Source organism: Anas platyrhynchos, chromosome 1 (assembly GCF_047663525.1).
Source record: "Anas platyrhynchos isolate ZD024472 breed Pekin duck chromosome 1, IASCAAS_PekinDuck_T2T, whole genome shotgun sequence".
Classification (NCBI taxonomy): domain Eukaryota; kingdom Metazoa; phylum Chordata; class Aves; order Anseriformes; family Anatidae; genus Anas; species Anas platyrhynchos.
Genome location: NC_092587.1, coordinates 87,502,776 through 87,529,454, shown reverse-complemented (window position 1 = coordinate 87,529,454; position 26,679 = coordinate 87,502,776). Strand labels below are relative to the sequence as shown.

Sequence of the window (26,679 nt, the reverse complement as noted above, 5' to 3'; positions counted from 1 at the left end):
TTTTTGATAACTGACATACCATTTACAGAGTATAATGAGAGAAAAAAAAGGAACTTAACCCCTCAAAACTGTTGACCTGCTCTTCACATCGTCACAAACCATGTATCTCGAGAGATGTCTGTATAGCGGTGCGCGTGCGTGGGTGTGCGGACGGGCGGGCGTGCAACAACGCAAGCGACCGCGGCAGCACGCGGCGATCCGGGCACAGACCCGGCTCCTCCTGGAGCTCTCCGGGGATGGATCCGTGGGTCTCTATTCGGGCAAGGCCATCGTGTAAAGACCCCGGGATTCAGCCCTGGGTGCCGTTTCCCATTCGCTTGGCTCTGGCTGCTGGGAGTTTCTTTGTCCCCAGGAGGAAAGCGCCCCATTTTGTTGCACACACACATGAGTGTGTGTTTTTTTTTTTGTTTTTTTTTTGTTTTTTTTTTTCCCCTCTTCCCTTTCTGTGAAACCAAGAAATTTCCTCCTGGGTCCCAGCCGATGCCACGGGAATGGGAAGGTGCCCTCGCCCCCGCACGCTTGCGTGTAGGTGCTGACAGCCAGCCGCTCAGCCAACGGGCAACAAAAAGACAGCAGATAGCATTAACACATCAGTAAGGTGCTCAAAGAAAAAAAGGTGGCTCCCACTCCTGGAATGGGAAGCCACGTAAGGTGCTTCAAAAAGTTTTTCTTTTTTTTTTTTTTTCTTTTTTTTTTCTTTTTTTTTTTTTTCTCAGTTTCAGACATTTTAAAAAAAGGACTGATTGAGCATGTGGTACGTGAGAGCAAGGCCGAGAGTTTTGAGACTTCTGACATCCTCCATAAACAAGAGCTTCCTCAGGGCAGGACGCATTTCATTTTGTTTGCTTTTTTTTTCTTTTGCGGGTGGATCAGTTTAGATGCAATTTATTTTTTTTTTCCATATCAAACAAAACAAAAAACCATAACAAAACAACCCAATGTGAGAATTAGTGTAAAAGTCAAACCGCGTTATTGGGCTGAGTTTTTGTTTTTGTTTTTGTTGGTTTTGCCCATTCACTCAGTTAGCACCGTTCCTTTTTATTCCGGTTACAACCCAATTCCTTCTGTAATTATTGAACATACAGAAAGGACCAAGTAGTTGCTTTTATTTTTTGTGATCTGTTTCAAGAGCCCAACCGTTAATTCCTCTGCTGCTGCTGTGTTTGTGTAGCATCTGGTTTCATGAGCTTAAGGAGAAAGGTTAGTCTGCTGATATTTAAGGTTGACGTGTGTGTTCGTATGCATACACATTGTTCTATACATACACACTGCATGGAGTACATTTTAACTGGAGATAAAGTGAACTGGGTTCAAACACATATGCACTAGCTTCCCCTATGTATTTGAAACAGTCTGGAGCTTTGATTTGATTTTTTTTTTTTTTTTTTTAAAGTGCATTTAAAGCAAAACAACTGGCATTCACATACCCCGTGGAAAACACTGTAGCGGTGGAAAGCTTGACTATGCTAAACTCCTTGGACTCAACAACGCCAAAAGCAAATGGGGCAGTGACAGGCCTCAGTGTAGGCAGCTATTCTTGGGCAGCACCATTGGCAAGGAGGGAAGGCAGGAGGTGGTGGAAGGGAAATTGCTTTAGAGCTTGAATATTTGAGCGGTTTTCAGTTCTGACGTAGCTGTGTCATTCCCAGTACAGCTCCCATGACGATGATTACTGACCTCTGTTGTATGCGTCTGACTCTCCCTAGTTCTGGCTTTCATCGGTACTTTCGTGTGTGTGTCCCCCAAGTGCCAGCATCTATTAGGAATAAGGCACTGTTGAATTTACAGTTTTACAAAAGATGCAAAATAATCCAACCCTAACAATCCCAACTGCCTGCACTGCTCTCCTCCCTCTCTCTCCTATTTATTTTTTTTATTTTCGGAAATATTGCATGCGATGTAGTGTATATAGTGTCAAAATTAGGCCTTGGACAAATGTCTTAAGTCCACCATCAGCACCAAAGGTTGCTAGGAATGCGCCCTTCCTCTGCACCATTAAGTGCGCACCATTAATGGGGAGTGGAAATAAACCCATCGTTCCCCAGCTGCTCCTCCCTGTCTCTAGAACCTAACCTACAGAATAGATTTCCAGTCCCCATCCACAGCATTTTCATTTATTATCTCCTTACGGAAGTGCCAAGGGGACTTTTTGTTCCCACCACCCAGGCGTGCACAGATCTTATGTCCTGTGCACTGCAGGCTGCTTCTCCAGTATGCCAAAGCGCTATTTTCTCTCCATGGTTTTGACCCGGGAATAAGCCATGTTCCGGTAATTGGGTGGGGTTTATTGGCCCTAAAAATACCACAGTCAGCCCATCGTAATATGCATTTGCTGTGGCAGCTGGCATATCCTTCTCCTGCTAAGACACTGAAAATGAGCCGTCAACTACTTTCCCTGAGCCAGGATCCCACTGGCTCCTCTCACCTTTTACCAAACTCTAGGGCTGCCTCGTAAAGCAGAGAATACAGAGAAAGTAAGAAAAGCAAGCAGACAGTAGGGATTATAGCAAAGAAAGCACGAGACCAGACGGTCTAGCATTTTAGTGCTCGGCTGGTCAGTTTAGCCACCATCCTTAGAATGGACTGAGATTTAAGGAGTCTGAACTGGTAGGGACTGGGTTTTTAGAAGTGACACAAACCTTGGGCAGGAATTGAGTTGCCTTTTTTTTTTTTTTCTTTTAGTGGTTGCAAAGTCATCTCGATAAGGCCACAAACTGCTTGCAAATGACATGAATTCCAGCAGAGTGCTTCGCTCAGCCGGGATAGGAATCGGAGAGGAAAGCCATCCCATGCCCACTGGGACTGATGGTAGGAGAGAGGGCCCTCTGAGGAGGTGGTGGCGGAGGGTGTCTCCTTGGGAAGACCTGCTACGTGTGGGAAGGGGAAGGAGCTGACAGCTCTCTCCACTCCCCTTCCCCTCGCCACCACCTCAGTGTTTTGCCGGACGCCTGTAGACAAGTAGCACTCCTAAGCAGCCTCCTCCTGCCTCTCTCGCACGTCTAAGTTGGGGAAGGGGAGGAGGTCGGTATACTTACAAAAGGGGAAAAAGAAGGCACATGATTTTACTCAGTCCTGACTGAACCCACATTTCGAAAGCAAGGGCAGTTTAGGTGGAGGGCAAAAGAAGTGCTCAGCAGAGCGGATGCTCACTGAGAAGAAATCTCAGGAAGAGGGAGAATAAAAAGGAAAGGCAGGAGAAATGAAGGCCACATTCAGCTTTCTGTCTGCTTGACAGTCTCAAGATTTGGCTGCATTATTGTCCAGGAAGGAAAAGAGTCTGGTTGGTCTAGTATGTCGCCCAGTTACATATCTCCAGTTTTTGTTATGGCTGTTGGTGTCTTCCCCTTTCCCTTTTCTCTGGTCCCACGAATGCCTGAAGCATTGCTTCTCCAATCGTTCCTAAGCTTGTTCCTCGAAACTGAGAGCACCACACACCTCTTTGGTCACCTCCAGTCTCTACTTCTCCCCAGATCAACAGCCGGCGATCGCACTGAGCAGTGCTCCCTGCTGTTCGCGCCCACTGGTGGGGTGCCAGAAGAGCTCGCTTGGCACGTGAAAAGGCAGAACCACCCTCAGGGTTTTGGTTGGGTTGGTGAGGCTGTCCCAAAAGCCTCTGGCCTGATATGATGGGCATGCCAGGGGAGCATTTGGCTGAGAAGCTGGGATGTCATTTACAGAGGTCCTTATGAGCATCGCGGCTCTCAGCCACTTGTCCCCTTGCACGCTGCCACGTCTACGTACCACAGGTTTTCCTTCTCCACCAGTGGGTGCAAGCCCTTTGTGTTCCTGTGGTAGATGGGAGAAGTAGAGCTGACAGAGCGGGTTTGGGATTCCAAAACACCGTTTTGTGTTTTTCCCCCAAGTTTCTGCCTCAAAAATGCATTCAGTTTCTCTTTTACTTCTCCCACTCCCACTTTTCCCCCCAGATTTGCTCAGGAAATCGTGAGATAGAGTAATGAGAAGTAGGATCACCAACAGCTCTATGAAGACACAGGGTGGTAAAATGCTTCCACACAAACTCACAGTCCAGTGTTTGTGACATTTCATAAATAACTTTTTTTTTAAAAAAAAGAATAACACAAGAACAATCCCTTTACTTACTCATCTGAAACAAAATAAACAGCAGTGGCTACAAACTTCTTCTTGTAACAATTACAAAAAAACTCCCAACAATACAATCCCCCAACTTTTAACACGCGCCTTGAATGGTTTTTTTATTTTTTATTTTAAACCTCAAAACTGCAGCATATCCTTAAGGGCAAACTTTTCAATTAGTTTTTTCTTTCTTTTCTTTTTTTTTTTTTTTTTTTAAATAATGTGTTCACCAAAAAGAAAAAAAATTCCACAAAACAGTCTTGTACCAAGAAAATGCATTCAAAAATAGAAAATACTACACAACAAAAATATGTACCCTTCCTTTCCAAAAGAGTCTTCACAAAAATGTAGAAAAATGCCAACCATTTTTTTCCTTTCCTGAACACTTAACTTTCAACCTAGGGCACAATTATTTATTGACTTATAATGTCTGTTTTTGCATAAAATATGGAAGATACAAACCAACTATCAGGACTGTGAAGTTACAAACAACACCACATTATTCTCCCCACCCCACATTCCCTCCTTAGAAAACAAAACAGCGAAAGCCAATGTTTCAACAACTGATTGAAAGCCGTCAGGCTAGGAAAAACCATCAGCTGATATGGGAATTCGAAGATGCTGGCATAACAGGAAAATCATCTGCCTTTTAAAAGGCGTGCTCTTTGCATTCGTCTCAACACGCGCATCTGTCCCGCTGTACTCAGGTGAGCAGGCACTAGGGGGGCAGGACACTGCCGAGCACAGAAAGAGACGGGAAGGATTTGGGGCAAAGAGCCTCCAGATTTTTTTTTTTTTTTTTAAATTTATTTATTTATTTTTTGTGTGTGTTTGTGTGTCTGTGGCGTTTTACTCGCAAAAGAACCGTAGCCATTTTGAAAGACAGAGAGGATGTTTCCATATGCCTTAAAAGTGCAAGGGCCATTTCTGGGTTATAGTAGTTAAATACGCAGAAGTTTTACTACGCTTAATAGTCAAGTCCATTTTCTGGCAAAGGCAGGCTCTTCAACCAGAGTTAGATCGGATCAGTTCGCGGCTGGGAGTGGGTAACAGCTGAAAGCTGGTAGGCAAAAGGCGTCATGCAAAGGTGCATCCAGAACTGATTTATTCAGTGGGGAAGTGTTTTGCCTACCTCGAACACCGTTCAATGGGTATTATGCGATTAACACAGCCAAAAGACCAGCTGTTTCCACATCAATAAAATCTAGCAGTGGGGACTTAGGTACTACAGGGAAGGCAGCTGTATCTTGCATGCATGTGGCTAAATCCATCCTTTGTGTACCTCTTTTGACTTCACTGCAATTACATCTGCTTGCACCAGGGATGAATTTTGCCCCATGTGGTTCTGGATTTTATGACTGTTGGCCATTTAGGAGCCCAGCCCTGCAAAACACTGTGCTTAAATACACCAGGTAGCAGAGCTGGGATCAAAGAGGCTTCTCTCTTCCTTTGTTTGAGATTGATTGTTTTCTTTCTAGCATATCTGATAGAAGATGCTTCCACAATAGGGAAGAAGAGAGGAGCTTTTTCTTAGCCTTTTCCACTGCGTAGCTGTGTGTTTTCCATTATTTATTTTTTTTTAAATGACAAAATGTGTTTGTGTTTACTTCCAGTGCATTTTTTTTTCAAAAATTCAAAACAAAAAGGAAACATTATTTATCCCATCCTTCAAAAGGAAAACAAAAACAAAACAGATTGATAAAGTACAATACAATAAAATCAGGCATTATAAAAGACAACATGATGTGCAACAGCAATACCAAAGAAACAAAAATAAAATATATATATATATTAGGATACAAGTACGAATGAGCCAAGAAAGCTATCTAACCCCACTACCGGATGATTGGTAAGCATTGGTTAAGAAATAGGTAAGGCTATTCTGAGATTTCTAACTTAACACAGTTAACCACTGCTTCTCTTACACCTTTGCTTCCTAAATTTTTCACCTTTCACTCACTGGTCTTTTACGTCTTGAAACTGATTTTTTTCCTTTTCATATTTTTTGGTCTACAGTAGAATTACATGTTAATAATAACAGCAAAACAACACCCAAGCTCATTGTGAGAGTAAGTTGGTGCCACATCCATGATGCAGAAGAGAGAAAACAGACAACAGAACAACTGCAATCAGTTTTTCACACACAAAGCATATTCGAGGGCAACAGCATGGTTGATCAAAACAAGTTTTGGGGGGCAAGCAGCAGAAGCTGTAGGCCTGGAACTACACCAGCAACCAGAGCCCAGCCTCTTGCCTTTACGGGTGTCCTGAGGGACAACAGTAGCTCAATTTGCCATGCGGCTTTGCCATTCTTGTCACCTGGAGCAACAGCTGAACGGCCACCTACTCACCACTAATTGCACTCCTGGTTTGATGGAAAACCAAAAGGAAAAGGAAAGGTAAAAGGCTCCTAGCTGGGGCCAAGGCTATGTCTTGGTCACCTTGGTTGATTTGGCAAACCACCAGCCAGTGTGAAATTGGGATCAACCAGGGAGGGCGCCTGGCTGGCAGGCCATTTGGAAGTAGTCTAGAAGCAAATTCAGACTGCCTAAGGTGATGTGACAGATTGCTTAGCCTTCTCCATCAGGGAAACCGTGATGAACTCTAACAGGGTAGTCTGGGATCATTCTGCTAGCATAAATTCTCTAAGTTCAGCAGGGATGAGAAAGCATACATTCTCTATTGCTACAGAATTGCCTTTGTAAATGTCAGCATCACCAGCCACCAGAAATGTGTTCCCTACAGACACAGCCATAGCACTGCGACTGAAGCTCCATCACGGTTCCTGGCATCTCCTTTTTTTTTTTTTTCTTTTTTTTCCACTGGAACTTCTGAAACAACATTCTCTTCAAGGGTATGCTATACAGTTACGGTAGAGTTGAAAACATCACTAGCATCTTATTGAACTATAACTACGCCACACAATCCCAGCAAATACTCAAGCTGATCCTCAGTAGTGCTTGTCAACGTCTAGGAAAGGAACATACAGAAGAAGATGATCAAACAGTAAAGGGAAGTTCTGGTTTGGATCTAGCCCACTGGCCAAAGTGATTTTCATTCAAGAGAAAAGGTGCAACAACGAAGCAGGATGACAAATGGAGGAGAATTATGGAAGTTAGTGTTTCTCCATCTGGAGAAAAAAAATAGGGCATTAAGTTATGCGGCATCTCTAATCAGCAACATATGTTTTGGCTTCTTAAAATAAACCTCAAGTTATCCTTGGTTTCTCAGTCAAGCACTGTCTACACGGGGCTTTAGTACCATGCTGAAAAAATTGAGTTTGTGCTATATTTAAATGCAGTTCCAGTCAAACTAGTTTCAAACTGACCATGTAAAAAGGAACAACCTATTTAAGAGCCATTTAAAACTCTACAATCGCACTTACGTCCAGGAACTGATCTGGTTGAGCACTGTAACCGAGCGGGAACAAAGGCTGGAATGTGGCTTTCTGAAATGGTTTGGTTCTTCTCTACATGGACTAGACCGCTTGTGTTGAAACTCAGTCAGCTGGAATCAGGTTTAAACAGGCAGAATTCAAACCCCATTTGGGAGCATGGCTCAAAGCCCTCTTCTCCAGGTTGCAGTACTTTTTTTTTAAAAAAAACAAAACTAGTGCAAATGGCATCTTATCACAGCATTGCAAGCATGCAGTGTTCCTCTCCTTGTCCAAACACGGCTGACAGCGGGTCACACCACAAGGGAGGAATATGCAGCAATCAGTCAGCCAGAACAGCTCAAACTACAGAAGTTCTTTATTTCACCACAGCAGGAAAGGCACTCTGGACACAGCAGGCTCAGTAAACCCTCAGCTTCACTTTTTTTTCTGGAGCAGTCCACTACTCCTCTTTGACAACGCAAATCTACTCGGACAGTAGCAATATATGCAGCTGCCTTAAACGACAAAACAAAACAAAACTCACCTAAACAAAAATGGGGACTATTGGCTCATAACCCAAATTAACTTCAGTAGACAGACTTGATTTCCTCCCTTATCATGACTTCGTAGCCGTCACTACTCTTACAGAAGCAAATGCCACTTAAACTAAATGTGCTCTCCTGCCACTGTGTTATGCTGGCTCTCAAACGAACTGTGCTTTTGTCGGGCATCCGCTGCCTCGTTACTGGAAGATGGTCTTCCAGTGGTATTCATCTTACAGGAGTCCTGCAGATGGCTGAGAAAGAGACAGCCCTGCCTGCTCTCACGGGAAGAGTCATTCAGTAGTTCACCTAACACTACCTCAGGGGGACATCTCCAGTTCTTCTCTTCCAGTACCTCCAAGCCACGATGGATGAAATCCAACTAAGAGTGGAAATCTCAGTTTCCCAGACAAGCATATCCTTATCTCCAAAGTCTCTTTTGGTTCCAGACAGACTTGCTCCTTCTCACCCAGGACCCGCATCTGATATATTACTTCTCCTCTAGTTGTTGATACTTTCCTCAAACGAGGCAGTCCAACAGACCAACCAACAAAACCAGCTCTGTGTAAGGTCTGTACCGCTGCCCATTCCTTGGTACTAATGGAGCCAAAAGGTCTTAGCTTCAGGCCTAAGGAGAAATTCAGGGTGTGAATAGGCCTGTGAATACCCGATTACTGTAGGCTTTCCTTAGGAATTGGATGCCTGTCTCCCCTCTTTTGCTCATGAAACCTCCGTGCACATCAGACAGGTGGTCCCTATACTGCAGAACCAAAGCAGATGCTCTCCTGTGTTACACTCTTCTCCTGGCTGCTACACAGAGCATTTTTCATGATTCTAATCTGCCTTCTGGCAGAAGTTGTAACCATAGTCTTACTGAAGAGATTCAATGCAAAATTTTGATAGTTTGTAGACCACAAAGAGCTACAGCAGAGATGGACCTTGCTGCAAATTAGTGTTGTTGTTTTGTTTTGTTTTTTTCCTCATATTATGCTTGTTACGAAGTCAATGATCAAGGTATAGGCCAACATGCATCATGACTGTAAAATACTTTCCAGCTTAGGATTCTGTTTGGTTCCAGCCAAAAGCCTTGGTAATGCTTGACTATCTGTTTGAGGAGAGAAATCAGACTGAAGATCTAAAAATGCCGGAGAGCATCTTAGCCCAAGCAGGAATATTCCTTACTGTACTGAATTCCACATCGCCCTTCCTTGTCCACATCCCTCCTGCTCCCTCTGCCCCCAAAGGCTTGAATGGAACATCTTCAATCGAGTGTTCAGAATGACTGTTTATTGCACCATCCCCATTACAGCCTTTGAAAGAAGTGCTTTATTTATTTATTTATTTATTTTCAGTGACCTTCCCCTTTGGTAAGCCTGCTTTGTGGCTTCACTTCTTGAGCTGAGAGATCATGCTTACACCCAAGGGATACTGATTACAGTCAAACATCTCTGAGGAGATCCGATCTGACAAGGCAGGTTTTGAGCAGATTTTGAACTAGGAACTGGTGTCTTCATGTTGAAGCCTGACTCTGGTTTTGTGCTAAGCAGTTCTCTTAACGCTCTCACAGCCGCAAAGAGCACTCTCTAGGAAAACGGGGGAAAAGATCTGTAGCACCCTGAAACCTGTGATGCCTCTTCTGTTTCCATGATAGTGCTTTTGTTACTTTATTATTATTATTATTATTTTACAGAAGCTATCCAATACAGCTATCTCAGTGTCTGACTAGTTGCTTAAAGTAAAGGTAACCTCAGTTCTCTTCCAACCTGGTCAAGTTTAAGATACATCCTGTTTTCTGTGCCCATCCCTTTCTCTTCTCCCTTCCTGCTTAATTGGCCCCTTCCAATCCCACCACATGTAAATACATTTCAGTAGTGCAATGCAGTGCAGTGCAGTCATACTTAGTGCAAAAATAAAAAGCCTTATCCAGACCAAAAAAGCACAAACTCCCTCCCCACCCCACCCAATCCCCAAGAAATCAGCTCTCAGTAAAAGTACACGAATGCCCCAAAAACAAAGGGGGATTTGCAGTCTCCCAGCCACACTTTCACATGCCTTATTTTCTCTCCTCCTCCTGCTCAATGTAGATGATCTTGTTAGTAGACAGGACATTTATTGAAAACATAATAAGCTGAACAACTGGAAATGGAAAGGAGACAAGTCATTGTCTGGGGGCTGCAGAAAGAAGAGAGAACTAAATGGATACAGCAAAAAGGTCAGTAGTGGTTTTACACAAACTTGTCAGATGCAAACTTTGCAAGGGTACACCTTGCAAAGGGCATGTGTAAGTGTGGATAAAAAACCTAAAAAGCTTCCCTGTTCCCAATATACAGTCCTTATTTTAACAGTGCCCAAGCTAAGGTTCTGTAGTGCAATCAACTCTTCAACGTGGCAGCTCTCTGTGGCCACCCTAGAACAAATGGACAGATCGACACTAACTTCAGTTTTCTCCCTCTCACGTAGAGACACACGTGCGTGGACAGCTCCTTCCCTCACCCTTCAAATACACAAGCAATATATATAAAGGATTTTTTTTTTCATAGCCCTTCTAGGACTATGGTGGGAAAAGCAGGAATTTTAATGACAGGCATATAAGCTCTTACGTACCTAAATATGAAAACACACAAGACAAACAAAATAAAGCTCACTAGTAACAAAGGCAAGTCGGTTACTGAATCCCAATCAGCCCATACCTCCCCATGTCAATTGATCCGTTTTAACAAAATAAAACGTCTGCCGGGGCTTGCTACTCATTAAGATATCACTTGGGAAAACACAATAAAGACCTTGGGATACTCACTGGTTTGGAGATTAAGTTCAGTCTGGACAGCCACAAGAGCTTCCATCTAACCATCATAACAACGAGAAAGGACTGTGGGGAACCACTAAAATTGTGTAAGAGGCCACAACAGGGAAGGAGGAGCAAGAAGGGGAAATGTATAGAAAGAGGAACACATTAGGGCAATTCCACTGCTGCTGTATGAACCTCTCTGCAATTGCTTGGTACATAGAGTACATTGCATGATGCTTCATCTAGGCTTAGGAACGTGCTTCCTCATGCCTCTTTTCTCCTATTCCCGATCCTTTGTTGAAGACTGCAGCCAACCAAGAATGTAAACAAAAGCAAATACCAACAAATAAACCAAAGAACATATGAGAAACAGGTTCCTCCTTTTTCTTTGTCTTGCAAAGGTAGGAGAACTGTGCCCTCGACTCCAGACACACAGATACACTCTGTTTCATTCTAGTGCAGAAAAGATTAACGGGCTTTCAAATGCACAGAAATAAGGAAAGAGCCTAAGAGAAGGAATCTAAACAAGGGTGCAGGGACCCTGAATATCCACCTCCAAAGCAGAAAAATGCCATAAAAAATAGAGACTGTAATCGAATTGCTAGGCATGGCAAGGGGCCAGCATCTAAACACACTCTGTCTGGGTGCATAGCTACAGCAGTGTGTCCCGTGTCAAAGCATACACGAGACACAAAACTGATAAAGCTTTCTAGCTTTTCTGTAAAGTCTGTGAATATCAATTTTGCCTCTCTAATCATCAGCAATGAGTTTTCTTGCTGTTCAGCTGGCTGTATTTTGAGGGTGCCCAATCTGCTTGCTGAAATGCTAGGCTCATGCCAGACTATGTGGGTTCCAATCCATTCTCCTGCACATACGATGCAATAGCATGGTTTTTAAAAAATGTCTAAAGAAAAGCTTGATGTATACTCTGCATTTGGGGTTATATAGTCAGATGTTACAAAGAAGCAACTTTATTTTACCCACAGAATTACAGAAAAGGTATGGCTAGAGAGCTTCTGGGTAAAGTAGTCAGAAACCTTGAATCAATTAACTCCAAATATCACTGCTGCAATGACAGTGGGTCATAGCTGTCATTTACTCGCCAAATGTTTTACACTGTTCTGGTAATAGAAAAGTGATGTAGCAAGGCTGTAAATTAGGGTGTAAATTGCCATGTTTCATATACATATACACCAGCTGTTGTGGCTCACTACTTAATTACTGAAGACAAACATGCTACTATTTACCTCTCTCTGGACAAAAAGAGTCCCAAAAAAGATGTCTTGTTCAATGGGAAGCAGCCTTCTGAATTTTGAAGCCTCCCAGCAAAAAGGAGAGACCATTTAATCACAGAGCCCTTAACACAGGTAAAATCTGTCCAGTGGAATGAAATCAAATCTTAGGTCAGTTTTATGAAGGATAAAAATTTGGGGCAGAAAAATGCTAAATTAGTGGGAGCAATCCTGTGACATCTTAATGGATGTATATGAAACTAGCTCTTAGGACTATGACTTTCTGTAGGACTACATATGCTTTCCCTGTCTGAGAAGATGCACTGAAGTCAACAAAAGATTACGAGTCACGCCTGGAGAATTTAGCCCAGTGAGTATTGGTCCGATCAGTTTTCAGGATTAAGCATAGACCTCACTGGTGCTGACAAGAAAGGTTACGCAGTACATCCTTCCTGAGCTGAGCAGCCTATTTATCTTATGTTTGGCAACAAAAGCTGATTATGGGTGGAACTTAGGGGAAACCACCAATTTTCTGCCTCATTTCCTTGTAAGAATTTCTTTGAATCTGAACTTTGGAGCAAAGATCCAGGGGACTGAATGCTCAGCGTATGTGGAACTGGGAATATATCAAAGATTTAAAAGATTCATAAGAATTTCACAGCAGTCTGACCTACATCCTGTCATTAGGACAAAGGAAACAGGGCACCCCAAAAGACAATGAAACTTGTTGAAGATGCTTGCAAACAAGTTTAGTTCTGACTTCAATAACTGAAAGAGTGACATCTCTTCCCTCAATAAATAGGAACTATACCTTTTTAAAAACTAAAGATAGTCATACATGAAAAAGAAAGAGCAGCAGCAGATGCTGAAGATTCAGTCTTTTCCTCTAAGTGGTGTGGGTGATGAGCAAGTCTCTTGTATGGAGTTCAAACACTCCTCTTTCCTGGGAGCCCCCCAGTCTTTGGTGCAAGCACCCCCGAGGTGGGGGGACTCTCCTCTTGTTCAACCTTGCAGTGAAGAGCTTTAAAATCCCTTTCTGTCCCTGCACAGTAGCACAGAGCAACGTTCTCTTAGTACAAGGTTCTCCCTCTCGTGGTGACAGTGTTACCTACTTCAAATGTTGTGTTCCTCAAAAGCTGTACAAAACAGAAAAGAAGTGCAAAAGGGAGCTGAATACAAATGCTGTCAGCTACAGAAACATGAGACCATGGCTTGCATTAGCCCAGAAGGTCTGCTCGGTCAACGAGGAGATGGAAAACAAAAGAAATAATGAAAACCATATACTAGAATAAAGCTAATACTTGGACAGGGGCTTCCCTTGATGTTTATATCATTCAAGGAAAGTCTCCAATGCAAGATTGTATAAAACTGCAAAGCCAGTATCACTTTCTGTTTTCTGTCTCATCAGAAAAGCAGAAGATATGCACATATGAAATCAGTTTCTTAGAAAACACAATTCTCAAGACTAGTGTTTCTTCAGAGAATGAAAAAGAAAGGATACATGTTCAAAAAAGCAAGATTTCTGGATTCACAAATGACTGACTGTCCTTTATGTTAAAGATATGTTAAAATAGTGTTCACCAGCCGATTATTTTGTTAGTTTCACTTTCCCTTAGGCAATTGTATGTGTACACACTGCATTCTAAAAGTACAATCTCTAGTGTGGATAATCTACCTGTTTGGTACCATCCTGTTTGTAAAACCACTTCTTAGCCTAAAAATATAAACTGTAAACTGTATAAGATGCAAAATGAACTGAGGTGCTTAAAAAAAGCATTAGGAAAAATAAAAGGCAACAAGGAAGTTAAATCAAGAAACATATTAACTAGTAATTATCCTAAATGAATTACTGAACCTTACAAAGGATTAGCAGGGGAAGCGTGGAATGGGTATGCAGCCACTTAAATGAGCAGGCATTCTCAGTGATGTGAGAACACTCTCTACTAAAATATGTATGATTTAGCACTCAAAGGAAAAGGCAAAGACCATGGTCAGAAATCGTGGACCACTGAATCAGCACTCTGTTGCAGCAGCTAACTGGAATTAATTTGGGAAATGGCACCTTTTTGGCTTAAAGGGTCAAACATCATCCTTTATGTAATAGGGCAAAGTAGTAGTCTCTTCCTTCCCTCAGAAATGGATATACAGAGAATAAAGACAAGCCAGACTTAGAAATCACTGCTGGAAGACCGTGACTATTAAACTGCAAGTAGAAAGAAAAAAGGATGTGGTAGTGGCCTCCACATAAGTGCAAATGGCAGATGGTAGGAGTCTGTAAGAAATGCCAGCACTTGATGATTCCTATGCTTGAAGTTCTCATCTTATTATCCCAAGAGGTGGAATAGTTAACTCTTTCCCTCTCTTCCCACTCCAAAATCACTTTTAAGTTTACTGATTTTCAGTGATACGGATTTTCTCATTCTCAATGTTTGTAATTGATGTGACCATCTCTTATTTCTTCCAGTCTTTACAGTTAGAAGAAATGAGATACAATGAATACCTCCTCCACAACCCTCATCCACTTGATCTTGCACGTTGTCATTTAGGAGTGATATGTTATTGACCAAAGGAATGAAGGTCAGCTGAGGTGTACCTGAATCAGAAAAGCAACCATACTCGTACAAAGTTTTGATGTGGACTCACTGCACGGGCAATCTGTTACAAGATGAGATTTCAGAAAGAACACCCCAAGGTTGCCACAAGGTCTGGGCATCCATCAGCTTCCTCCGGGCTCTTTGGATCTAGATGTTGACATATCCCTAGTGACATTTTTTTTCAGTAGCTCCATGTTGATAATGAAATCCTAATGGGTCTGACTCAAAGTTCAGAACCGACTGGAAGATGATAAAGGCAACACTCACCTTGGAAAACTTTTGAACTGAAACTCTGACTTACGGAAGTTTGTTGTCATTTGAAAAAAGGAGGATCAAGTGGATAAGGAAAGATCTAATTGTGATATTAATAGTGGTGGATAGAGGTATTTTGTATCCAATTCCTGTCAAAATCCACTGGCCACATTCAGAATAACTGTAAAAAAGAATAATATATATTCTTCTAAGTGCAGGGAAGAATTTTAGGAAATCTTAAGACTTTGAAGAAACAGATCTTGGAAAGAGTGAAAGATCTCTTGCGGCATCTTTCTCCAAGGCTAGTAGTAATGGAAGAGGAAAGTCTGACATACACTTTTACAAATGAAACAACAGGACATCTTTGAGGAGAGCTAATAGATAATCTTAATTGTTTTGACTTATTGTTCTTCTGATATGAAAGGGATAGCAGGGAACAATATCTAATTTTTTGTAGAGCCTAATACTGTTTTACCTTTTCTTAAAAAAAAATTACTTTCCTACATCTCGCTACATAGAAATTGTAAAAAAGCCTGAAAAAATACGTGTAAAGACAATAAAGAAGCCAATAATATGAAAAAGCACACTAGAGCTGTAATAATGATTGTTAAATGCTTCAAATAGCTGCAGCAGTTGATTGGGTTGTGAATGATACATGTGAAAAATAATTCCTCTATGATCATAGGCAGATGCAAAAGTTAAATGATTATACTATGTATATATATTGATATAGAATTGCTATATATATTGTGTACTGTATGTTCTAGCTTTCAGAAATACTGTATTGTAGTGTACTGTACTTAACTAAGCAGATCTAAATAGCAACTTGTCATTTTCCACAAAGTCACTAGTACTGTTAACAAAAACCAAAAAGTCTATTTTCTCCAGTAAAAGAAATACGTACTGTTACAGTCACAGACATTTTGACTATAGAGAGACAATGTACATTAAACCAAAGAAAAACCCCAAACCAAAATAAAAACCTCACCCCAAAATCAACCAGCCAAAATTGTTGCATTTATCGTCTTACTCAAAAGGGGAAGGGAAATGCCACCAATATAAGAAGAGGAATAACATTTACTCAACTTTGTATGAGAGAAAATGAAAGGAAAAAAATAAAATAAAATCATCAATTACCCTTTCTGTGACGAGGACAAAAGAACTCCAGAGTGAAAAGAATAAAAAGCTACTTCAGGGCCAACACGATACCAAAATAGGCAGCTGTAGCTAAACATACTGATTCATCCCGCTAACGAAATGAGAGCAAAATGAGTTCCAGAAATCCCTCAGTTCTCGTGGATTACATGCTGAATGCTCTCACCAACCAATGCCTTCTTCTCCTGACAACCTACCAGTCTTCTAGACACACTAAAGATGTTCCTGAAAGGATTTTGGCAAAGACCACGGGAGAGAAAGTTAATTGTTAGCGACTGCACATTCTGCCTACATTGTTTTTACTACTTGTAAAGATATTCATAGCCAACATATTGCAGAGTACATGAGGTGGGGAAAGAGCTGTTTGATGGGGCTCTGGATACAAGAGATTATTTTAGAGCCTGTACGTATCAATACACTGCGTTGCTAACTGTTTAATGACTTGGTAATTTTTTACTGTCCTTTTTGAGGGGAGCAAAGAGGCAAGTGGGATTACATTGTTTGCATTTGATTCCCCTGTCAGATGAACATGATGAAATTCAGTGGAAATGAGTGACTGAACTCGAGTATAGCTCGAAAGCTGCCAGTCCCCTGGCTGTCCCTTCTGCTGGTGAAGCCTGCTGAGCAGCACTGTTTTACGTATGTTGTGGCTGCAAGACCCTGCAGTGCTCTGAGAGGCACTCATAAAAACACACTGGACCAGGTCTGGGAGTCAAGTTTTCAATGAGGGCAAATGCTTTGTTTGGGCAAACGTTCAGTTAAGGGCATTTGGCCAACCAGGTGTGTTTGGTGTGTGTACACACATACTGCTAAAGTAATTTGCTACTGGTTCGTGCCAATGCTCCACAGTTCATGTTGTAACCCTTGTTTTATTTAAACCCTTCCCTGATCCATACCCAATTAGGAATCTGTAAAGCCAGAGCTAGCTAGCTAGCTACCTACACACGCACACACACACATGCGTACTCACATCTGTTGGCATGCACACACACACACACAGAGGCCATATAATTTATTTTCGTTTGAAGATCCCATAGATACCATCAGACTGTGCGACAAATGAGAACCGAAAAAAAGACTTCATGGGTGAGTGAGAAGAGAAAAGCTGTGATGTATTTCAGGGCACTTTTGTGACTGTAGTTCTCCTTCCTGAATGTGATGCTCCTCTCTAGTCAAACACAATATATTGGGGGTATTTTTAAGGGACTTTATAAGTGTCAAAAAAGAACGTGGTAATATCCAGGTAGCAAAAAGGAGTGAAATGAAATAGGTGCCTAGTTATATGTATAGACCTCAGAAACATACCTGTCTGTTTTGTAGGAACAGGACATTGCAGAATCGGACAGCTGTGTATAACAGCAAGTATCTAACCAAGCTCTGCACTTTCCTCAAGTGATGAGTGTCTGCTGAACGTGGCAAAAATCACCAAGTCAAATGCACGAGGTGTGCAGTTCTGCCAGGAAAACACCTAAAGCAGTAAATGCATCGCTACCTTGGTACCAGTTTTTCCAGCATGGTGAGTCCCAGTGGGGGCCTTATGAAAGCATATGGGCTACCGCTGTACCTGAGCCCAACCTGACAGATTATTTACTAGAGATGCTTGGAGTGTAGTTGCATGACTGGATGTGAAACTTCACAAGGAGGACTTAAGTCTGCAATGTAGAGTGGAAACATGAATACACCTACGGGCTGCAATGGACAGTTCTCACAAATGATAGGATATATTGGTGCTTCTTTAGTTTTCTTCAAGTAAATCATAGGAAAACGACCAAAGTGCCTACATTGATTTCCAGTGATGTGCACACAATCCGAAAAGTGTCACTACAGATTGTACTGATAGAAATTAAGAAAGGGATTTGTCAATGGAAAACAGCTTTTCATTGGGTTTCTCTCATGTGAATTCATTTCACTGGCATGGGTGAGGCTGGAGTCAGTAGTCAAATCACACAGCCTTACCCTCATAATATTAATTTGGTTTAGAAACAGGATTTATCCTTCAGTATTATACAGGGAGCTAATGCCAACCAACCCAATATAAAGGAGATCACTTTGGAAGAGGACCAAACCTGCAGCTGTAACAGAAGGTAAGAAACAGCTGAGAAGCAATGGAAGGAGACCCCAATGTATCACTAACATTTCTTTACTCCTCCCCTACCCTCTCAAACAGGAAAACACAATATAAGGCATTTTGAACGAAGGGAATGTTTTAGATGAAACTTTGCTACAGATACAAAACATAAGTACACTCCATACTGCTCAGATGCATGTGTTTTAAGGCAGCAATTGTATCTGAGGCTGAAGTGTATTCATTTCCAAAAGATGTATTTCACTGCTTTTTGCCTTTTAAAAAATAGTTAGGGACAAATGTGTAAATTGGAGGGGTTAAAGTCCAAGTTAACAGAGTGTTTGGAAGACCTTCCTGGCCTGCTTACCTCAGTTACACTCCTTTTTTTTTTTTTATTTTTTTTTAATTTCTTTTATTTTTTTTTCTCTCCCTATTTCAACTTACTTGCTGTAGAGGTCACAAGAGCGACTGACAGGCAAGCGTTTGTTATGCTAAATATTCCTGGGGGAAACATTAAGATTTTTCCTTGGGCATTTGTGCTTGTGCACAAAATCTCAGTTCACTGACTGCAGGGAAAGGAAATCTGTTAGTAAAGTAGACTTAATTCAGGCAGCGGAAACTGTGACCATGAGATACTATCAGAAGATTCACGTAACACTAGCAGAGTTCTGTGTGTCTTGAGTCAGTCTCTTGTTATTATTTTAGAAGTTTTTATAGATAATTCTAGGGGAAACAGGCATTTAAAAAAACATGACTAATTCTTCTCCTGATGTGACTTTTTTAGAATTTTGGTTAGGATTATTTGATTCCCTGTATTTTATAACAAACCTAGGAAAATCTTCATTGGAATTACCAATTGCAACACTTGCAACACAAGTGACTTAAAGCATATTACAGGTCCACTTTACTCTTTTACCTTATTTACAGTAGATGAGTCAACTCTGCTTCTCCTACACCTGGACTCTTGTAATGTCTGGGGATCAAGTAGTGCTTCTGAGGCTTAAGTGCAAAAAGAAACATGCACCATTCCTAAATAAATCATGGAAAAAATCTGTCTATATTTAACATTGTATTTTTTTCCCCACTGAAAATATAAATTTTAAACCAAAATTATTGAACAGTATCGTAGTAATGATAAACTTTAACTCAGAGTGGCTGCATGTCCAGGTATTCACAGACATACAGGGGAATAATTCTTTCATTCACCACAAATTTTGCACTTGTGTAACTTGTGTAACTCCACTGTTTTCATCTAAGTTACTCCTGATCTGTACTGAAGGAGGATCAGAAACAGAAACATTGAATGCGTAACATTTTCTCTGTTCCTAGAGACACTGATCTAGTCGATTAGTTACCAGCATTGGGAATAATTAGGTGTATATATACTATTACTTAACACATCTTTTTTCTTATTTACATTTTTTTTCTCAGAAAAATGAAACATTCTCCTTTGCATTTTACAATAGGTCTATGAGAGTGAAGCATTTCTGTTTTGAGATAAATCATTTCTCTGTCAGTGTCACACTTGTGGATCCTATTTGTCTGTTCTGCACTAAGGAAAACATAACACAACTTTTTGCTTTGTCTGAACTAGAGTATATGCATATTCTTCAAACCATTTCATCTTATTTTTTCTCCAAATTTCCCACCTTGGCCATCTGTCTAAATACGGGGACTCATTTGCTCCTGCTGAGATGAACCGGATCACTCTAAAGGAAGTTAACTGAGACCTTACGTACTACTTCTGGCAGGACAAACAAGAAGGTTAACTGCAGTATAACTGACTTTGCATGGCCAGAGCAAGCCACTGATGGACACAAATTGAGCATCAGGCCACCTTATGATACTTAACTGTCTTATTATAAGGACATGTCATAGACATTTGGTCTCTACCCTCTGCAAGGCCTTCCCACCTGATTTTGTTTTTTTTTGTCCGGGGGACACTCAAATACTGGGAAGGGTTTTTCTTCCATTTATAAACTCTGGACTCCAGATTTAACATATTAGTTGTAGATTCTCTCCTAAGTCTTTTTGCAGCAGAGTTATGATCACTTAGGGGCTAAATCCTACAGATTGACAAGCCTCTTGGGATCTGAGGAGGCTCAAAACCTCTCAGAGTTGAGTTCTCATCACGTTACACCTCCTTCAGGAATTTTCACAGCCAGTGTACCAACAAATCTGGGAATGTGAAAAGTAGCTATTTAGCTTTAGGCAGACGAGACGCTGTTTCAGTTAGGCTACCTGCTGATTCATTTCTGTCAGGTTTATTTCGATAGCTCAGAGGAGCTGGATACTGAGTTGAAAGGGCTGGATTACCAAGGTCTAGTTTTCCTTGACAGAACAGTCACCAGGTACGAAATTGATATTATACTTCTTTTTGAGTAGCAAGTCATCTTGAGCAGTGAGAGCTGTAAGATTAGCTTCACATAAAACTGTCTAAAAGGTCACAGTCATAAGCATACTGGAGGTCTGGTTATGTCTGAAATGGTTTGGGTGCTTCTGGTTTTGGACTGGATTCAATGCTCCTGCAAAGAGTATGTTTTGGAAGACGGATGATCCCTATGGGATTTGTTTTCTTTACTAAGAAAGCCAAGACACACTAGTATAACACTAGATTTGTTCCTCCACCATGTTAATGATGCAGAATTAATCGAGTAGCTCAAGTCTCGCTGAAATCAGTCAGTTTGGGGTGAGTAAGAGTTGAGGAGGCTGATGGTATGTGGGTTATCTCAACTCTTCTTTGGATGAAAAAGAAATCAGAAGAAGAAAAATGGGTATCACTTGGCCTCTGATCTTAGAGCAAAGGGAAATCTTATTCTTTTAGAGAGTGAATTAAATTATACTTTTCCCTGTTAGCTTACTGTGAATTTGGGCTGATTTTGAAAGTATCTGACAGCATGGGCCAGACATGGGCCTAGTGGGAGCAAGACAGTTGTTGAGAAAGCGTCCCCAGAGCAGCTCCTACGGAACAGCTCTATTTCCCTTACAAGAGACTAATACTACGTGTTTTATGAGAGGAGTGACCGGCTCAAAATGCTCATATAATAGTTTCTGAAGACTAGTGTACTCTCCTGCTACTTTCTCATTATGTACAAGTTGTACTTTCTGTGCCTCTGGAAAATATCTTGTAGGAGAACCTCATTCGAGCACATACACACCACACACACACACACAGACACACTTGCTTGCCGTTCTCTCCTTCCTGACCAGCAGACACTGACCTTGTGGTCCTGCATTCCTTGTGGATTCACATTTCCCAAAGAGAGGCAGACTGCAGGGGAATGGACAAGAGAAGACAAATTTTGGTCCTCTGATTTATACTTCCATGTAATACAAGAACAAGGGTGCTTCAATGAACAGCAACAAATTTAACCAGAAAATGAATCATTTCTACAAGGCTGTAATTAAATTGAGGAACTCACTTCCATAGGATAGCATTGGGGCCACCTAGCAATTAATAAGCTAGATCTCTGTAGGATAATGAGAATTATCTGCCACAATATATAATTTTTATATGGGATAAAAAGTTAAGGCCATCAATTATTATGTCTTCAGGTTATAAGCAGATACATATCTCATAGGGATTATAATAAATCTTCTCTCTTAGGCTTACTACTTTGTAATTATCCAACACGGGTCTTTAATCTTCCTCCCAATCATCTGTACCTTGCCACAGAGTCAGAGACCGAACACTGGGTGAGGTGGACCACAGGGCGGGTCTGCTCTTGCCATTCCTACATTTTCAATTGACTTCACCAGCCTCAGCAGCAGTAGGAGAAGGCACTTACCTCTCGTTTAACCTAAGGCTTCCTAATTGCACTTTTGCCTTGTAGAGAGGCTTTGATTTGTATGCTTGAATCTGTGCCCCACTTAATGTCCTTTTCCATCGCCAAAGCAATATAAAGAGAGCTTTAGGGAAAGGGAGAATCGGGCTCAAGGAATGCAGGATATTGCATGCTCCAGCACAGGGATGTGTGGTACTGTCAACTCTTTCTCATCTACCTCATTTTACCTGGTATTTTGAAGGAAACCTTTCAAGCATACTGAGATGGATGCACTCAAACACTGTCAACAGCAGTTTGTAGATCATTGGGACTACCAGTGTCCTACAGGTATTCTTTCTAGTAAGGAATATAGTAGCAATGCATGAAGCTTGAAAATACCTGTAACATTCAGCTACTGTAGGTGTTTCCACATAGGAAATATATATTTCTACAGACAGGAGGAAGCCTTATTAAAGAGAATTTAATATTTTAAAAGATAAAGGGGACTATGTGTGAGCTCCTAAGTTCATAGAAGGGCACTTAAATATGGAAGTGATCAGATGAGCACTTTCAGCTATGTTTACAAGCAAGCTGCAAGTTGCTCCACGTTTTACAAAAACTAGTCACTAATTTTTGAGCCTGGAAGTTTGATAAAATCAGGTTGTATTTCAGGCAGGTATTTGTGAAGACCTTGACCTAAACTGTCCAAGAGATTTAGAACACAATTTATATGCCTTAGCTTTACTTTAAGGAGTTTACTTTTTAATTGGCACCTTTCATTCATTCAAAACTGATTTTTAATTCACTTAAACACTAGTATTTGGATTTTGGTGGATGTAAACCCTGATTCTTATTTCCTGTGTACTGAAATCTCTTCTGGTATCAGAACCATATTCCAGAATATGCTACATTTTGACCGTGGTTGACCAAATTTAACAATGACAAATTAAACAGCTTTTCCCCAGACCTCAGATGGCAAATGAACAGCTACAAATTTTTAAGCTGGGTGAAATTCATTAATTCCTCATATGGGAGAACACCAAACTTTTCAACACTAAAGATCTCAGAAAAAAACTCCTTTTCCCCAGAGAAGCATCTTCCAATCCTTTTGTATAGCTTCACATTCCCCACTCTCCTCCCCATCCCTGTATTTTCTGTACAGATTTAGTGTTTCTTCGCACAGCAGATACCAGTTCTCCCTCTCTGTGTCTTAGGCTTAGTCTTTTCACTTCTTGGTTCACATGTCAGCATTTATTTTACCAGTGCAGTTATAAAAACAATATTTTTTAACTAGCTTGTGCTCCTCCTGTAGCCCAGCCAAACTAATGTAGATTCTTTGTGAAAATCCTTGAACTACCTGAAGAAACTGGTGACAAAAAAAGACATGACCACACAAAAGGCTCATTCATTCTGGCACTTGCCTCAAAGTCTCTTTACGTGTTCTAGTGCAAGTGAGAATCGGGCCTTGGACATTTAGGATCTGCTGAACAATACCTTGCAGGTTACAGAAAGATTCTGAGAGTGAAGTATCTGTTGGGATGTTTTTTGCCCATAGTAAATCAGCAATGGAACGGGCCTAGAAGGTAGCAACGAGGTTACCTGTGCTGAATCACAGACATCCGATACAGAAGCTGCAGGTGGAAAGAACACACAACGTTTTATGTGCAGACCTATCGAGTCAATATTTAGAAGGTTGTCCAGCATCAAAGAATGTCTCATGTGAAATGCTCAGTGTTCACAAGCAAAGTTCTGTAAACTTAAGAAAGCTTAATTTAAATATAGACACGAGTAAAAGCTAAACTAGCCTCTTTTTTTTTTTTTTTCTTTTTTTTTTCTTTTTGCATATTTTTGTTAGGTGCTTCTTCTCTGCCTAAAAAATAAAGTCCAGAGTGCAGCTGGTGCAAATCCTAGCTATGGATTTCAAGCAAGACAAAGACAGTGTCAGACACTGATCCAACTGAACTAAGGACCCATGTACTTTGGGAGTTGGCTTTGGGGGAAAAATTCTCACACAGATACACAGAAGACAACTAGGGAGAACACCAGCCCAAACACAATAAAACAAAATACAGAACACCAACATGTATATGCAGATCAGGAATCAATCTGTCACACTGATCCTACATTCCTTGCATAGCTTTGCATATGCAGAGAATGCGGGATGTGGCCCTTCAGTTAGGCGTTTTTGCAAATGAAGAAGATTATTTGCAATGGTAACCTTTTAAGTTATTTTGGCATCAGCACAAATTACCGGGGGCAGGATCAGATTCCCACACAAATATGGAAGCTCTCTAGCGAGCAAGGCAGGGATGAGAGAACAATACAGCAGATTACTTCTTGTCCAGTGACCAAAAAGAAGAGAAATCCTAGTTATTACACACTTCCAAGACTTTCATTACATTTTCAAAAACGAAGAAAGAAAAGAAAAAGACTACAAACTCTATCAGCCTCAAAAACAAGGGAACGTTGCAAGAAGCTATCTTTCTCAAAAGGAACCTCCCTTCGGCAGAAATAAATTCTGAGATGGAACCAAAACCAGAAACAACAGAACCTTGGTAAGAGCCAAAAGAGAACCACGTAACTCAAAAAACAAAGTAGCAGTTCAACCCATACTGCAGGATGCACAAACTCTAGTAGATAATCCCACAGATGACTTCACAGAGCCCCTCATCGACCCAGGTAATTCTTGATTCCATTAGAAAAGAGAGAGAGAGTGAAAAAAATAATACTTGAAAAGAAAATTAAGAAACATCCTTCCTCTTTTTTTAAAATAAAAATCAAGATCATCTCCCCTCCCCCCCTCTATCTGGAAGCAGGTTAGCTAACCTTAACAGTCTCAATTTAAAATAAAATATATATTTATATATATATTCATATATATAATAAAAGAGAAGATATTAGTGGCAGTGTACGCAAAACAAAAAAGAAAACAAAGAAAAATTACTTTTAACAATCTCACTTTTTTTGTTTCTTTTTTTACACAAATACTGTTGTAAATATATTAAAAAAATCAGCATTCTATCTGGTAAACGTCACTTTTGCCCCTCTATAAAATTTTGAATTAAAAAAGTCCCAAGAACTCTTTTTTTAATTATTCCCCTCCCCACCCGCCCTCTATTCCTCTTTCTTCCACAAGAATAAATCCTGATGCTTTTTTTTTTTTTTTTGCAAAGATTGTGGGAACTAACCCTTCTCTTGTACCTAGATCCATAGGTTGCAACCTCTGATATCTTTGATTTTCCTCTGTGTTTCTCTTTGCCTTCTGTGAAAGTCCCTCTTGATTGTGCTGAGGCCCTGGGCTCAGCGAAGACACTGAATAAATTACAAAAAGCCACCGTTGCTCGTTGTCTGAATCTTCTTGGTTTCTGCTGTAAGGTGGTGGTGGTATGGGAAAAGCAGCGGGGAGGGTGAGCCAGAGAGCGTGGGATGGAGCAGAATCCAGGTGAGGAACCTCTGATTCTTTTTTCCTCATCCTGCAGGGACTCCACACTATCCAAGCCACACTGCCTTGCACTCCCCTCAGCCCTTTCGTGTGTTTGTGGATGCATGTGTGTGTGAGAAAGCAGACACGTGGTGGAAACCAGCAGGGCCTTGTTTCCTCTGGTTGCTGCTCAACCAGAAGCAAAATATTCCACAGTTCTAACTGGATACTGTGAAGTCCAAAAGCGGTCAGCATTGTGAATTATGTCCATTGAAACACTGCGAGCGGTGTACTTATAACGACAGTAGGCCTTGTAGATTTTGTAATATATTTTGTTTTGTTTCTTTTCTTTTTCTTTTGTAGTGCTCTTCACAAGTGAGAAAAAAGAAATTGTTTTTTTTTTGTTTTTATTTTTTCTGTCTGTTTTTTGATTTTTTATGTTTTTTTTTTTTTGTTTGTGTTTTTTTTTTGTGTTTTTTTGTTTTTGTTTTTGTAGTAAAGAAGGGTTGTATTTAGAGGCCAGTAGCTAGAGATCCAACCAGTGGAGCTCATGAAGCACTACCTGGCCTTAAGGCCACCATCCGAGGGAGGTTGGGAAAATTATTATTCACCCAGCCTCCGGAAATGTAATGTACCAGCAGGCAAAAAACAGTTCTTCATGTAGTACAAAAACAACAAAACGAAACGAACCCAAAAAAAAAGGAGGAAAATAAAGGTAAAAATGAAACAAAAATCATTTCTTAAATTCTAGTGCCATAGCTTTTTTTGTTGTTTCTATTTTTTTTTTGTTCATAACAAAGAGAGAGAGAGATTCTACTTATCCGTCTGACACATGCATCCTCATGTGGTCGTTGAAATGCTCGATTTGGTCAAACTTAGCTGGACAGACAGAGCAGACGTACGTGGTCCCCTCCGTGCAGGCCACCACCCCAGCGGGGACGGCCCTGGCGCCGGTGCCGGTGGCTCCAGGCGTGCCGTTGGTGGCACTGTGCAGAGCCACATGCCTCTCCAGCAGGGTCTTGTGGGAGAACTTCTTCTTGCAGATGTAGCACTCGTAGGACTTCTCCCCACGGTGGAGGCGCATGTGCACGTTAAGGGAGCTCTTCTGGGTGAAGCGCTTGTTGCAGATACTGCACTGGTACGCCCTCACGCCAGTGTGCGTCACCATGTGTTTGATTAAGTAATCCTTTAAAGAGAAGGAGCGCCAACAGATGCTGCATTGGTGGGGTTTCTCACCTGCCCGTTGCCAAAGACAGAGAGAGAGAGAGAGAAAGAGAGAAAGAAAAACAGACAAAAAAGAAAAAAAAAAGATAACAGAATTAAACCAGCTCTGTATGACTCTTTGCAATAAACTAATGATGAGTCTTTGGAGAGATGCTTTGGCTAAGAAGGTGT

At 41.1% G+C, this 26,679-nt stretch overlaps 1 protein-coding gene across 37 annotated transcripts in view; it reads right to left on the bottom strand.

The window, feature by feature from the left end:
- Positions 1 to 664: 664 nt before the first annotated feature.
- The window catches only part of ZBTB20 (zinc finger and BTB domain containing 20), a 522,330-nt gene continuing 496,315 nt past the window's right edge, over positions 665 to 26,679 (bottom strand). For all 37 annotated transcript variants that reach the window (XM_038181943.2, XM_027462833.3, XM_072044152.1 and 34 more), the window contains one exon: positions 665 to 26,520. In XM_038181943.2, coding sequence (XP_038037871.2) covers positions 26,102 to 26,520 — 419 coding nt within the window. In that variant the 3' untranslated portion in view covers positions 665 to 26,101. The remainder of the gene's footprint in view (positions 26,521 to 26,679) is intronic.